Here is a 14,261-nt window from a genome sequence, read left to right as displayed (position 1 = left end):
TATAATGGAGGATGTCAGAAACAGGCAAAGAAGTGGGCATCTGAAGAAGACGACGGCACAAGACAATTTTGTTGTAGCACTTAGGAACTGTTGGCGCTATTCTTTAGATTTACCGTCATGGTTTGCAGGAGAATATGGCCGACAGCACTTTACTCAGAAAATCAGAAGACAGGCAATCTCTGGTCTCATAGTGCTGCCGGGAGGATCCCATGACTGCCCTTCACCATTAGGCCTGTTTGCGCTGATGTCAGCGACACGTGCAGGAATGTTCTGTTCAGCGATGAGTCCAGATTCTGCCAGTGCCACTTCATAGATTTAAAGTCACTGCTATGCTCATTTCTGCAGGATAGCGTAACAGACCTATCATCATAAAGGCAATCATCATAGAGATATTAAGATGAGATTCCGTAACCAGTATATCTCCACAGTCTGGGATCAAACTCCAAGATGACAACCCTTGCCATTATCAGAGATTGCCTCGAGAATTTGGGAGTGGAAAGGATGGAATGGCCTGCCTGCAGTCCTGAGATCAGCCCCATTGAACACTTGTGGGATCAGCTTTGGGTGCTCTCTTCATGCCAAAATGACCAACACAACCACAAATGCCTAACTTGCAACAAATGCTGGTTGAAGAATGAGACACCATCCCACAACAGAGTACATTGTTTGGCACTGGCGGAGATGATTTGGCAAGTTTTTCATGGGTGGAACCCACATGCTCAACTCTGATCCTCAACCCACAAATACATTTTCCTTGCAAATGTGACACCATTTAAGGAGAAATAAACAGGCCTTCTATTGATATAAGACTTATTGCTAAGACTCATTTTAACAACAAAGAGACAAACACACTTTTTGCGCTAACTTCATTATATTGTCTATCATGCTTACATCCTGTAAAACTGGAATCATTTCATAAGAGTCATGTAGTGTTAATACAACTAAAATAATGTCCTTCTCACTATCACTACTAAAACTACTAGTAATTATTATTATTATTACTGCTATTGTGTATCAGATACTGATTTACTATAGTAGACATCTGTACCACCACTTGCACAGTATAGTACTACTTAATGTGATAGCCCATTGATAAATACCATACTACTGTACAGGGAGTGCAGAATTATTAGGCAAATGAGTATTTTGTCTACATCATCCTCTTCATGCATGTTGTCTTACTCCAAGCTGTATTGGCTCGAAAGCCTACTACCAATTAAGCATATTAGGTGATGTGCATCTCTGTAATGAGAAGGGGTGTGGTCTAATGACATCAACACCCTATATCAGGTGTGCATAATTATTAGGCAACGTCCTTTCCTTTGGCAAAATGGGTCAAAAGAAGGACTTGACAGGCTCAGAAAAGTCAAAAATAGTGAGATATCTTGCAGAGGGATGCAGCAGTCTCAAAATTGCAAAGCTTCTGAAGCGTGATCACTGAACAATCAAGCGTTTCATTCAAAATAGTCAACAGGGTCGCAAGAAACGTGTGGAAAAACCAAGGCGCAAAATAACTGCCCATGAACTGAGAAAAGTAAAGCGTGCAGCTGCCAAGATGCCACTTGCCACCAGTTTGGCTATATTTCAGAGCTGCAACATCACTGGAGTGCCCAAAAGCACAAGGTGTGCAATACTCAGAGACATGGCCAAGGTAAGAAAGGCTGAAAGACGACCACCACTGAACAAGACACACAAGCTGAAACGTCAAGACTGTGCCAAGAAATATCTCAAGACTGGTTTTTCTAAGGTTTTATGGACTGATGAAATGAGAGTGAGTCTTGATGGGCCAGATGGATGGGCCCATGGCTGGATTGGTAAAGGGCAGAGAGCTCCAGTCCGACTCAGACGCCAGCAAGGTGGAGGTGGAGTACTGGTTTGGGCTGGTATCATCAAAGATGAGCTTGTGGGGCCTTTTCGGGTTGAGGATGGAGTCAAGCTCAACTCCCAGTCCTACTGCCAGTTTCTGGAAGACACCTTCTTCAAGCAGTGGTACAGGAAGAAGTCTGCATCCTTCAAGAAAAACATGATTTTCATGCAGGACAATGCTCCATCACACGCGTCCAAGTACTCCACAGCGTGGCTGGCAAGAAAGGGTATAAAAGAAGAAAAACTAATGACATGGCCACCTTGTTCACCTGATCTGGACCCCATTGAGAACCTGTGGTCCATCATCAAATGTGAGATTTACAAGGAGGGAAAACAGTACACCTCTCTGAACAGTGTCTGGGAGGCTGTGGTTGCTGCTGCACGCAATGTTGATGGTGAACAGATCCAAACACTGACAGAATCCATGGATGGCAGGCTTTTGAGTGTCCTTGCAAAGAAAGGTGGCTATATTGGTCGCTGATTTGTTTTTGTTTTGTTTTTGAATGTCAGAAATGTATATTTGTGAATGTGGAGATGTTATATTGGTTTCACTGGTAAAAATAAATAATTGAAATGGGTATATGTTTTTTTTGTTGAGTTGCCTAATAATTATGCACAGTAATAGTCACCTGCACACACAGATATCCCCCTAAAATAGCTAAAACTAAAAACTATTTCCAAAAACATTCAGCTTTGATATTACTAAGTTTTTTGGGTTCATTGAGAACATGGTTGTTGTTCAATAATAACATTATTCCTCAAAAATACAACTTGCCTAATAATTCTGCACTCCCTTTTCATGCTGAATCTCTGCATAAAGTTATCTGTGGAATCACTATACCAGCCAAACTTAGCTGTAGACCAATCTGCAGATGAGACACTTTCCTGTGGCACTGGCTGATGTTTATTTGTTTGGTCACATCAGTTTGGCAGTGGCTAAGTGTTCAGTGACAGCGTGACAAGGAACCGACAGACTTTTAAATAGACCAGGCAGTTTTATTAAATGAAAACTTCTTTGTATCCCTGGCACAAAATAGGGAAAAAGAAATTATTAAAAAATGTGATTCATATCAGTCTTTGCTTTCACTAAAATGTTTCTTTAAACATTATAGATTACATACATTATAGATCCAGGATTGGGACATCTCTAGTCCTGTGTGTTAGCGGGTAGCTCCACAAATAGGGGGCAGGTGAGGGTGGCTGTGGTTCAGGAATTAGAGCAGGTCAACTGCAGGATCGATTCCCTGGCTCCTCCAGTCTGCATGTCAAAGCATCCTTGGGCAAGATACTGAACCCTGACTTGCCCCTTATGCATCCATCAGAGAGCAAGTTTGTGAACAATTTCACAATGGATAAGTCCATGTTTGATTTGGGATTTGTGTCTATACTTCTCATCTAAAAAAATTGAAAACGGAGCTACAATAAAAATTAGAGACTGTTCATATGAGCAAACTTACAATTTCAAGTGAGGATCAAATAATTATTTCCCCCATGTACATTATCTTCTAAGCTGCATGACGAGCTGATGCAAGATAAAGCTTTGAGCCCCACACAGGAGAGTCCACTGTAAAGAGTGGAGTTAAAGTGTGGATGTCCTTTCGGTTCACTCCACTCTAAAGAGTAATTGTTCAGCACCTTCAACAGTGTGAGGTCAAGATCCAAAACGTTTTCTTGGTGTAAATAAACGTCAGATTTATGAAGTGCAAAAAGAAGCATGTACAAGAACTGATCTTCAGGAACTCATCTGTTAGTCTTTGACTGTCATTTTGATCTAAATTAAAATTGCTAAATGAGAAAGATGAGCCTCATTGTGGACAATATAATTACAAGTACAGCTGCACTGTGAACTCTATGATTAGCGGCGTGGGCCACAGTCTGTGAGCTACAACATCCAAAATGTAATATTTCAAAATATAAAAAAAATTACAATTCTGTGTAGGTATGACAATGATTAATGAAGAGCTGTCCAGGTTGGATTTTCAGGTACCTCTGAGGTTGTTATCATCCCACATAACATTTCTTTCCATCAACCACCAATATTCTTCTAAAATGACATACATACATTTTAACTGTACAGCCACATATTTGTAAAGCTTTTAGTGCCCTAATACAATTTTTTTAAACACACTGTTGAGTTTTTGATGAAAAGATATGCTGGTTTTCAAAAGATTCCCTCTCTCTCTTTTTTTGCTTATTTCACTACTTTTCCCTGAAGCACTTGACTCATTTGCCGATAAAGGCATTTATTCAACTGTTATGTACATGTTAGTCATAAACATGTGTTTTGGTATGATGTAATGATGCTGTGTGATTCATATTGGATACACAAGTGCTTTGAAAATGTGTGGTAAGTGGGTTGCACTTATACAGCTCTCACATCCAGGTGGCAGCACTGAGAGCAGTTGTCTTTCTCCGGGACACTGACTTGTCAGACAACTCTATCATAGTCCCCTCAAACTCCTAAGTTCCCAATATATGTATATCATTTTGCTGTGGATGGATGTAAAACGGATAGTGAGTGCATGTTTAATGTAGGTTATCTTGACCCAACTATGAGCTGCAAGAATCAGTCAGGATTTAATGTAGAAAGTGTGTGAAAAGAAAAGGAATAAGATGAACTTAACCTAAGTTTCACTGTTGTTTTTTTTCCCGGAAAGTACTTTGGTCAACCATGTTGTTTTTAAAGTGCTCTATAAGGTTGGATTGTTGTCTTTAAAGAGGAGAGTACTGTATGTTCCTGTTTGTGGCCCCATATAACTTCCATCGCCTTTGCACATCTGGCTACAGCATCTGTCACTTTCCACTAGTCGGAGTCTCTGAGGCCACCGAGGCCTCGGTCACACCCAATGACAGACAAATAGGGAGAGGATGACACAGATAAGGTTCTGCATCCATCAGTGAAACAAATTATAGGTTAAGTCTGTGTGATAGTGGAAAGAGACCGTTAGCAATGTAGTGTGATTCCACTGCATCAGTTACATGGTGTACTCACTCTTCTGTCATATCGGGTTCAGAAGATGTGGTCAGTGATTAATAATGCTTTGTCACTGGCATAAGATTCAGGTTGGAAATCCATCGCATTTTAGCTGTGTGTCCAGACAATGTGATCTTTGTGGTCCTCTGTCACAGCAACACCACATGAGGACACCTCAGCTGTCTGAGCAGCTGCTCCCGTTAACGCCATCTGCGAACTGCCTTCGCCCTGGGGCTCCAAACAGGAGTGTGAGAAGTGTCCCTGAAACACGCTCATAAGCATCCTACCTACACGGTGTTCCGCAATCTGGGGATTAATACTTCCTGTGTGACCCAGACCTCGGCCTGAGGTCAGGTTAGCCTGGTTTAGGAATTAATGACGGGGGAAATGGTGCTCCTACTCTAGTCTTGTCCTGACTGAAAATAATCCAGCCACGTTCAGTCAAGTTGTCCTGTGCACAGTCATCCAAAACCTGCTTGTTTTGGCCACATTTTCTATCTTAACGTTTAATCAAACCGGCAATAAAAAAACCCCCAAAAACAATAAGCAAAATGGGACACTGAATCAGCACACACTCAGCCTTTTGTAATGTCTCTCTGTACAGTTTTATTTACATGATACTATTCTGTTGTAATGCTGGATAGCAAGATTATATGTAATACATAAATATCAACACAGTTTTGTTTTTTCTTTTTTGTACAAATTTGCATATAACTAAGAATCAGAAAGGAAAAACTCAAACGGATACATACAGTTAACTTTAAATGAAAAAACAAAACAAAAAACACATCCATACGGGGGAGAAACAAGTCACAAACATACATCGGTTTCAATGTGTCAGGCAGCCATGAAAACACACTGTCGCACAGGTATGTGCACGTGCACTCACACAAAAACACACGCACACTTTTTTCCCCTCCCTTTTTTCCCCCTTACAGTGCTCTATAGCAGAGACACAGAGACCAATAGCTGTTAGACAGATGAGAAGTTACATCTAATCTTGGTATCTATTATTTTTCATAAATCTAGCTCTGGCATGCTCCTGTAGTTCTGTAAACATGTGCTGATAAACTGGGTAGCTCTACAGTCAAAAGGGATAAGGAAGAGGTGAGGACAGAACACATGCACACAGCCCAACACACACACACACACACACTGTGCTCACACGAATGTTTTGTTAGCGCATTTAAAAAAAAGAAATCATGGTTCACATACCCTAACTCCATCAATGCACTGAATACATGTGCTAACATCAGTACAATGGAAGAGAAAAATAAGCTAATAAAACATAACAGATAATTGTCTTTCAGCAAATAAAACATCTGAAACCCTAAGTTGAATGATATTTGTGAAACACTAAACACAGATGAAGAGTGACTCATGCATTTATCCCATTCATTCATGCCCCTACAATATTGACGCCTACATTGACCCTACCAGACCCATGGGGGAAGGGTGCCATCCTTCCCCTCAGGCCACACGTCGGCTCACACACACACACACACACACACACACACACACACACACACACACACACACACACACACACACACAGACAGTCCGGCAACAGTTGGTGGAACTCCTTCAGCGAGTAATTTGTGTGTCCCCGTCTAGCATGATACCTCCAAACAGCCTCAATCAAAACCCATCAAAGTGAAAGCAAGGTGTGCCGATTGGAGGGGTTAGGGGAATTCACCGACGCCGACTGTCACGATGATCAACTGCTCTGATGGGGTCGAAGCTGACGAAAAAAGTAAAAGGGAAGACAACGTAGCTTAACGCGGCAGCCGTGAGGTAGGTAAAGCTAGGAAAAGACATCGCAACAAATCCCCCCCTCCTCGTGCGAGGCAGGAGACGCTGACCGACTCCAGCGCCGACGGAGCACAGAGCGAGAAGTTCAAAGGTTGAGGGACACAACTTGTATGGACTGTTTCTGTGTAGTCTGAATGCTTTTGAGAGACCAGCCAGTGTCTTGACACGTGGCGGCGCGTGTTAAATGGCCGTCTACGGTTTGGCACAATAATGGCGCCTGGTATGGGTGAGAGGAGCACAGCTTATCCTGGACATGTAGCCTGGTCTGCTCTTAGTAAGACAATACATATTCTTAGAAAAAACAAAACAAAACGTCGGACTGAACGGCGGCAAAAAACGAGAAAAACAAAACAAAAAACCACACCACAGAAAACAGGATAAAAACTAATGAGTTAATCAAAAAAAAAAAAAAAGAGGGAGAAAAGTGATCATTCATGCATCTTCCTCAGACAGGATCTTTTATGTTTTTCTTTTTTTCCTCTCCATGATCTTCTTGAGGTTGTAATTTTGTAAATCAAGTCTGTTCCATTCTCATTTATGCTCATTTCAAAGGTTCGCACTCATACTCCAGTCTTTTGTCAATGGTGTTTCATTGTTGCTGCCACTGCTGCTCTGTCTCATCTATTATATTCTCTGGATCTTGTCAGCCACCACCACGGGGTTCTCTTTGCGGATCTTGGCGGCAGCCTCGGCCTTGTAATCATAGGGACAGTTGTGCTTGTCAGAGTACCGGTGGATGCCGCAGAACAGGTTGCCACAGCGACAGTCGAAACCTGGAGGCGCAAAAATCAAGGGTTAAAAGCTGGAATGGGAGCGTTTCACAAGTGCACTGACAGAAATTCATGCTGAACTGCGACCTGCTCACTCACCTGTGAGGCCCACTCTCTTGCGGCACATGAAGCACCTGTTCTTCTTAGGTTTGGGGGTGTCACTCTTACTTTCCTCACTGCTAGAAGAGGCTACAGGAGTAGGGCTAGAAGCAGCAGGCTGGCTTACAACTATGCAGAAAGAAAGACAATGGGAGGGAAAAAAAAAAAAAGTCATAAGTCACGGAAGCCTTTAATGTGTCATTATCCCTTTAATTCCCAGAGCAGCAAACAAGGCTGTTTGTCATACTTTTACAAGACAATGAAAGCCAGTGGCCTCTAAAATGTTGCATTGTTGTCCAAGATAATAGTAATTAGTATTTTCCTTATCTCTAAATTGCCCCTCTTGTTGTTGGCAGCAAAGAATACACTATTCTGAGCAAGCCTCTGGCAGGCAACGTTAAATCTGAGTGTCCTGAGAGTGGAGGTATTTTTAAACAGGTTTATTTTTAGACAGCCTCTCTTTCTTGGAGGCTGTAAGTGAAAACCAACAGCGGAGCTTAAGGTATGCAGCGAAGCATCAAAAATAAAACGGAGGCTACAGAAAGAACTATGTAGCAGTGTTTGCCTCGAGAAGTGTGTTTTTAAGCTGTCAACTAGGTATGTGTAAAATGCCTGCAATGTTGCCAGCAACCAATAGGAATGAAAGCATGTTTTTACCAGGCTCTAGGGGTTCAGGTTTGTCCTCTCTGGAGATGCTCATCTCGGTCATTTGCTGAGTCACAGGAAGAGATCCTTGAATGGTTCTGCAGGTTTAACCAGCGGGGAGCGAGGTGAGTCAGTCATCACATTGCTCATTCAATTTCAAGAAAAGTAACCAGCAAACATCACGAGAGCTAATGGCAGCGGATACTGACCTAGACATGTCTGGTGAAGGGGCAGGGGAGGCATCAACCTTTGCTAGACTGGCTTCTAGTCTCTGGATGGCAGAAGCCTCTGAGGTAGGACTAGCAGTTGAGCCTGTATGATGACAATGATAATAAATTTAAAAATCCAAATAAATATAATCCAAGTGATGTGGGTTTGCATGCCAACAAGTGAGCTGAATAATAGAAACTGTTTTCAGCAGTTTCAGGCCTATCTAAAAATGTATTCAACGTCACTTCTCTTTTGGGACATATTCTCCCTTGTTCCTTGTTTCAAAGTACTGATAGTGTTTTGCATCAAGAAAAACTTTAATGTTGGATCACAGAAGTGCTTAAAGGAGCACCCCATCACCCTGACCCTGTCTGTTATTATCCACAGTGGAGTAAAAGCTTTAAATATACTGATTAAAGTTCATGTATTTGTTTACATAGAAACTGATGTAATCAGTCTGAGCTGCAGTAACTCTGAAGGAGAAGACAAATCAAATCTGTGTGTGCGGTCTTACCCATTGGGCCGAGGGGGCTCATGCGGTCGCTGCTCTGCTGCCGTGTCAGGTGTTCCTTGTAGCATACGGAGCACATACCATTGGTTCTTGGGTTGCCATAGAAACCGCAACCTGTGGCACAAAGCATGGGCACTGGACTCTGGTTCGTCTCTTGAGCCATTGCTGAAAGAACGAGGGAGACAGAGTGAGAATGCTTCTTAGACCGACGTGCAGTTTGCAACACCAACACCTCGATCTGACACGTGCATGGAAGAAAGAAAAAAAAAAAAAAAAGAACTGAAATGTTTTCCTGGACGCATTTCCACCCCTACCGCTCTTCCTGTTAGTCTGGTTCCAGAGAAACTGGTTGCAGTATCAACATAGCTGACTGATAACACGGCTGTCATTTTATGTAAATTCAGCTTTCTGCTTTGACTTGCCCTTTAGCCTGAATACAGTAATGAATGTGTCTCCGCAGGAATCCCACAGAACAAACAACACTCACTGTTCTCTGTTCAACACCTTTGGCAAAGGCTCGTATGTGCTCTGTTCTACAGCTTTGTTCACTGCAGTGTCACCTCTTCCCTCCTGCCGGCTCTTTTGGTGGTTCTGAGAAAAACTGAGAGGTATTCCCATTATCCCCCCCATCCTCTGCTTTTTGTAGGCTTTAGTGTCAGCTGTTCTTCTTCCTCATACCAAATTCAGGCCCTTACTTCCTCCATCTAATTAAAAACAAAAGCTCTGACTCACTCGCGGTATCATGATCGCAAAAGAACACACAAAACACTTCAGATTAAATAAGATTCTGTTTTTGCTAAATGGCACAAGGCTATAAGCGATAAACAAAGTAGGTCAGCTGTTTCACAAAGTGTTCCCCTCCCTACCCTTGGCTCTTGCCTTACAAGGCATTTCAAAACCTCCCTAGTCATTTCTCACCACGCATACGCCCAGAAAATGAGCGTGCATGTGCGTAACTTGGCAAAACAAGTAGTCCTGTGACGTTTGCTACCCGTCTTTGTGCAACAGCGCAGGAAGTTGTGTAATGGGAGACGGTGACTTTGAGGTGATTGATCAAAAACAGCCACATGAAAGGACAGATACACATGGAAGGCCTGGATTAGATAGGAAAGAAGAGCTGTGCCTGCCAGCCCTGTCCGGGCCATTTTACAACTCAGCCGATCACCTATGATTCTTCTCCCCGCCCCCCACACACAGAAAATAAATAAAAATAAAATATAAAATCCACACACAGCAACGGGCTCATATTTCCTCTGTGGACAACCTTTGCCCTGTTCTGGTGCAACACAGCAGCTGCTTGCATTGGTGTGAAGCTCGTCTATATTCTGGTCACGGACACAAACAGGGCAGGCGAGCTCAATGTTCTGGCAGTTGGTTTAGAACGTCCTGTCAGTCCACCCGAGGTGTCCTAAATAACAAGCACCATTAGCTATCAGACCCCCACCCAAACCTGTCTTCCTACCACTTCCTCGTTTCTCTTCACCTGGATGTTTTCACCAGTATGTCAATAAAGGGTCTCCTTGGAAAAGCCCACAAAGACCTTTTTTTCCCTTTCATTTGTGTCACGTGTCCAACTGCTGACTGCTGAAAAATACCAGACAGGGGGACTCAGCTAAAAGCTAGTAACTAATGCGTAGCTCAAAATGCTTTTCATTTCAACCCCCTTTATATGGATCATCAGTAATTTCCTTTTAAAGCTGACTGACTTATCAGTTTATCGTGTTGACTAGATGTAGACTGGACGATTTTAGCTCCACGTTACGCAGAAACACTTCAATAAAAGAAAAGGTATTGATTTAAATTGCGACTAAATCACATCTGACGATGCAAAAACATATTACAAAAGAGGCCCATAGCAGTTAACACATTAACTTTATGACACAAAGGAACAATGGGTCCAGGTGTTTGATAAACAGCAGGCATGGTAACCTAATATTTACCAAGACCTTATAAGCACAGCGATAAGGTAAAAAAGACATGGCCACGCTGAATACTTCAAAAGACTTGCATGTTTTTCGAAACAAAGGGGGATCTTCCAGAGATACATAAAGCATACTGAGGGTCATTACACATTCACCTCAATCAGTCCCTACCTATAACAAAACATGCACTTGTGAATTATTCCAGACAATCCTATGAAACACTACAGATGTGAAATTGTAAAATACCCCAAACAAAAGGAAGTCGGGGGCTTTCCAGCACAGAGCAGATCATCAGTCACGACCAATAAACCCAACTTCCTTTCACAAAGGATCCAAACCCTTCACTATAACCAAATGTGAAAACTGGTCTGACTAGAAACTATGCCATTTGATTTCTGCGGACAACAAAAACTACTGCGGAAACAAAAAAACGTACGTGTGATAATCTCCAGCAAACAAAAGGGGGAAACTGTGCTTCTTTATCAGGCGCAAGCCAAGCTCATATTTCAGGCCCTGCTGGGCTTAAAAAGTCCTGAGTCACACTGAAGGGCAGGGGAGAGAAGAAAAAAAACAAAACATTTGGGCTTGTCACATGCTGTAAAATTTGCTCTTTAAAAATGGACAGTGTTGAAAACAAACCACGAGAAGCCTACGGGAAGATAACGGCACTAATGTTTTCTGAAAACCCACTGTCTAGACAGTGAGGTATCGGCTCCCTTTGTTTCTTCTTTCTTCCTTTGTCTGCAATCTCCCTGCTTCCTGTTTAGACATCGTTTTGTAGTTCGCTTTAATCACTTTATTTGTACTGAAATGCGGTGTTCTGCGTGATTTAAGCGAAGCTATGCGGACAACCACGGTTATATAATCACACTAAGGCACTTAGAAAGAGACTTGGTGATGCCACATAGTTCTACACATCGAGCAAAGCTCGTCTGAGCCAAAGCTGAAACTACTTCCTCCATCGGCCGAAGCCGTGCGAGAACTTATATTCAAGAAAATGTTCTGTAGCAATTTCGAAAGCAACTCTCTCGCCCTGCTTGCCTATTCAGCTTATGAATTTTCTATTTCTAGACAGGAATTAGCTGGCTTTGGTGCCCCATCCCCCAGCTCTCGGGACAAACAGAAAAATAGGCACAGCAACCAACTAGCTCGCTCCCTCCCTTGTTATTTTCACCTCCTTGAAAGAGACGGAATCACGTTCGAGGGCTTTTGACATTTCTACTCAGGAGGAGGAGATGGTGGTGATGGCAACTTTAACAAGCTAAAGAAATGGGGGGTGGAAAAAGCTTGTTTATCACACTCAGCCATCACGCAACGCACCGCCTGACCTTTCAATCCACCGTTAAAGGTCGCCATCACCGACCGCCACCTCTGCAAACACCCATCGTTTGGCTGATTACCTCGATAAGCCGAGCTCACTTCCAAAATCATCCATATTCAGAAAAAAATCCCAAAAAACAATAATCCAAGATCATCACCTGCTAAAAATCGATGAAGTTTCTCGCGAGACGACGGGGAAAAGTGGCCGTTAGTGTGGGCAGCTGGAAAATGTCGATTGATTTCAGGTCCCGGTGAGGTCCTTTTCTCTTTCTTGCTTCGGTTATGTGCCGTCGTCCTCGGTGCCAGACAGGTTTAGAGGGGTTTTAAGTCTCCCTTCCTCGGCCTCCTACCTTCCTTCCTCTCTCTCTTCCTCTCCCGTTCCTTCTGTATGGATGTTTGTTTCCCTCTTTAGTCAGAGGAGTGGCGGTGATGTCACGGGTAAAACAACGTGTCCCCATTGGCTACCCGCGGAGCCCTCGAGCTCTGTGTACAGCTCTGCCAGAAAGGGAGGGCGCTGAAACTCAGTCTGCGCTTGCGCCACTTCGTGATTGCGTTATTACACATCTATTCGTCATCCTCCTACAAGGACGACCATATTGAGTAATCCACCTAAATGATAGGATGAATGAATAATGGTGCTGACAATGAGTGAATTAAAACAAGAAGAATGCAGGTCCGTGATCCGTGATGCCTCTTTGTAGAAGATTCTACACACTTATCTGTGAGATGGCACTATTAATGTGACAGCCTCGCCCCTCCTGCTACTCACATGGCTTATGATTATTTCTGTCAGAAGAACAAAGCAAGTACAGGTTGTAAACATGTTTTCCAGGAGACAAGCCAAGCGGACTCATTTCACAACATTTGGCTACAAACTGCTAATGTCCCAGTTACTGATACTAAATAGTGACCTTGACATTATCAATACTGTTAGGCCCAGTGAGGGCCCAGTCAGTCGTTAGGCCCTGATTTTAACCCTATTTCAAATCAAAACTGCTAACATCAAACAGCTCTTACAAATTGTGGATGAAGTTAAAAATGTTCAGACATTGTAACTATTTTGTCGAGTCAAACTAGTCTTCACAAAGATAGCTGTATAAGAGAAAAACACCCGAGCACCTGTGTTGATGTTGGGGAAGTTTTCAAGAAAAACACGTGAGCAGCACCATAAGATTGGAATTTTTTTAAAGGTGTACATCTGTTAGAATAATGCCTTGAGGAAATAATAAAGGCTGGCGCTAGTTACTGGACTGTGACCACTGAAAGAGCTTAGTGGGATTTCTGGGAATTTATAAAAGAAACTGAAAAGAGATTTTAGTCACAAAACATTACTCAAAGTGAGCTTTTAGAACAGCAAAATATCTTATTCTGCACAAATACAAGTAGTAGTCCAAATTGTGCCATTATGGGTAAGGCTATATTACCAAAGTAGCTGTGTTAAATATTCCAGTTAAATTAATTTACTAAAAGTAGAAAACATCTTATAAATTATTTTTGGTGGCTTGTCAAATGTCAAATTGGCAGCAAAGGCACTTTGGCCCTCAGTATTTCTAAAGTAAAGTCTTTCCTTGTGGTAAAAAATGTTTATAGTGAAACAAAATAGTTGACACAAAGTTTGAGGGGTCGCTTTAATTGACTTAACCCATTGTTTTTACATCAACAGCCACCAGAGCATTACATCCACTGGATTTGTTTTTATGATACAAAATACACCTGTACTCTCCACTCACTTGCAAATGCGTCATACTACATAATTAAGTACATACATAGGGTACTGTGCCTTAAGGTCTAACAAGTCTCTACATATCCCCTCCCACCTTGTCAGCATAACATCACACAAATCCCCAGGCACTACAGGTCAGAGCTGAAAAAAACAAAAAAGTGTTGAAGTCGGGTGGTGTGAGCTTGTGTTTGGGGCGGGGGGATGTTGTCATCTCTCTGTGTGTCGATTCGTGGAAATCTAGAAGCTTACAGAAGTCTGGAAATCACTGAGATTTCTCAGTGTGTTTGATCCGGTTCAAACTAGCTTTATATGGAAACTGAAAAATGGTGGTAGCTAAGTGAAAGCAAAAGTGACTGCTGATCTTCAGCTGACTTTTTCAAGGGGAAGTCCTTCTCTTTCCTTCTTATAC

The 14,261-nt window shown here is 42.4% G+C and overlaps 1 protein-coding gene across 2 annotated transcripts; it reads right to left on the bottom strand.

Moving 5' to 3' along the window:
• Positions 1 to 5,421: 5,421 nt before the first annotated feature.
• LOC146656841 (AN1-type zinc finger protein 5-like) lies at positions 5,422 to 12,526 on the bottom strand. Of its 2 annotated transcripts, none has more exons than XM_085424613.1 (6): positions 12,210 to 12,526; positions 8,891 to 9,052; positions 8,376 to 8,478; positions 8,179 to 8,264; positions 7,522 to 7,650; positions 5,422 to 7,425 (listed from the first exon to the last, which is right to left on the bottom strand). In XM_085424613.1, exons 1-6 carry the CDS (start codon positions 12,238 to 12,240, stop codon positions 7,277 to 7,279), a joined length of 660 nt encoding a protein of 219 aa, XP_085280739.1. In that variant the 5' UTR covers positions 12,241 to 12,526; the 3' UTR covers positions 5,422 to 7,276. The 2 variants fall into 2 exon arrangements, with proteins under 2 accessions (XP_085280739.1, XP_085280740.1); XM_085424614.1 differs by having other exon boundaries at positions 12,288 to 12,526.
• Positions 12,527 to 14,261: the final 1,735 nt, after the last annotated feature.

The sequence above is a fragment of the Rhamphochromis longiceps genome, linkage group LG12 (genome assembly GCF_057381845.1).
Source record: "Rhamphochromis longiceps isolate RC_006_pf linkage group LG12, R_longiceps_female_GT1.1, whole genome shotgun sequence".
NCBI classification, from domain to species: domain Eukaryota; kingdom Metazoa; phylum Chordata; class Actinopteri; order Cichliformes; family Cichlidae; genus Rhamphochromis; species Rhamphochromis longiceps.
The sequence above is the reverse complement of the archived record's forward strand: the minus strand, read 5'-3'. Positions and strand labels throughout refer to the sequence as shown.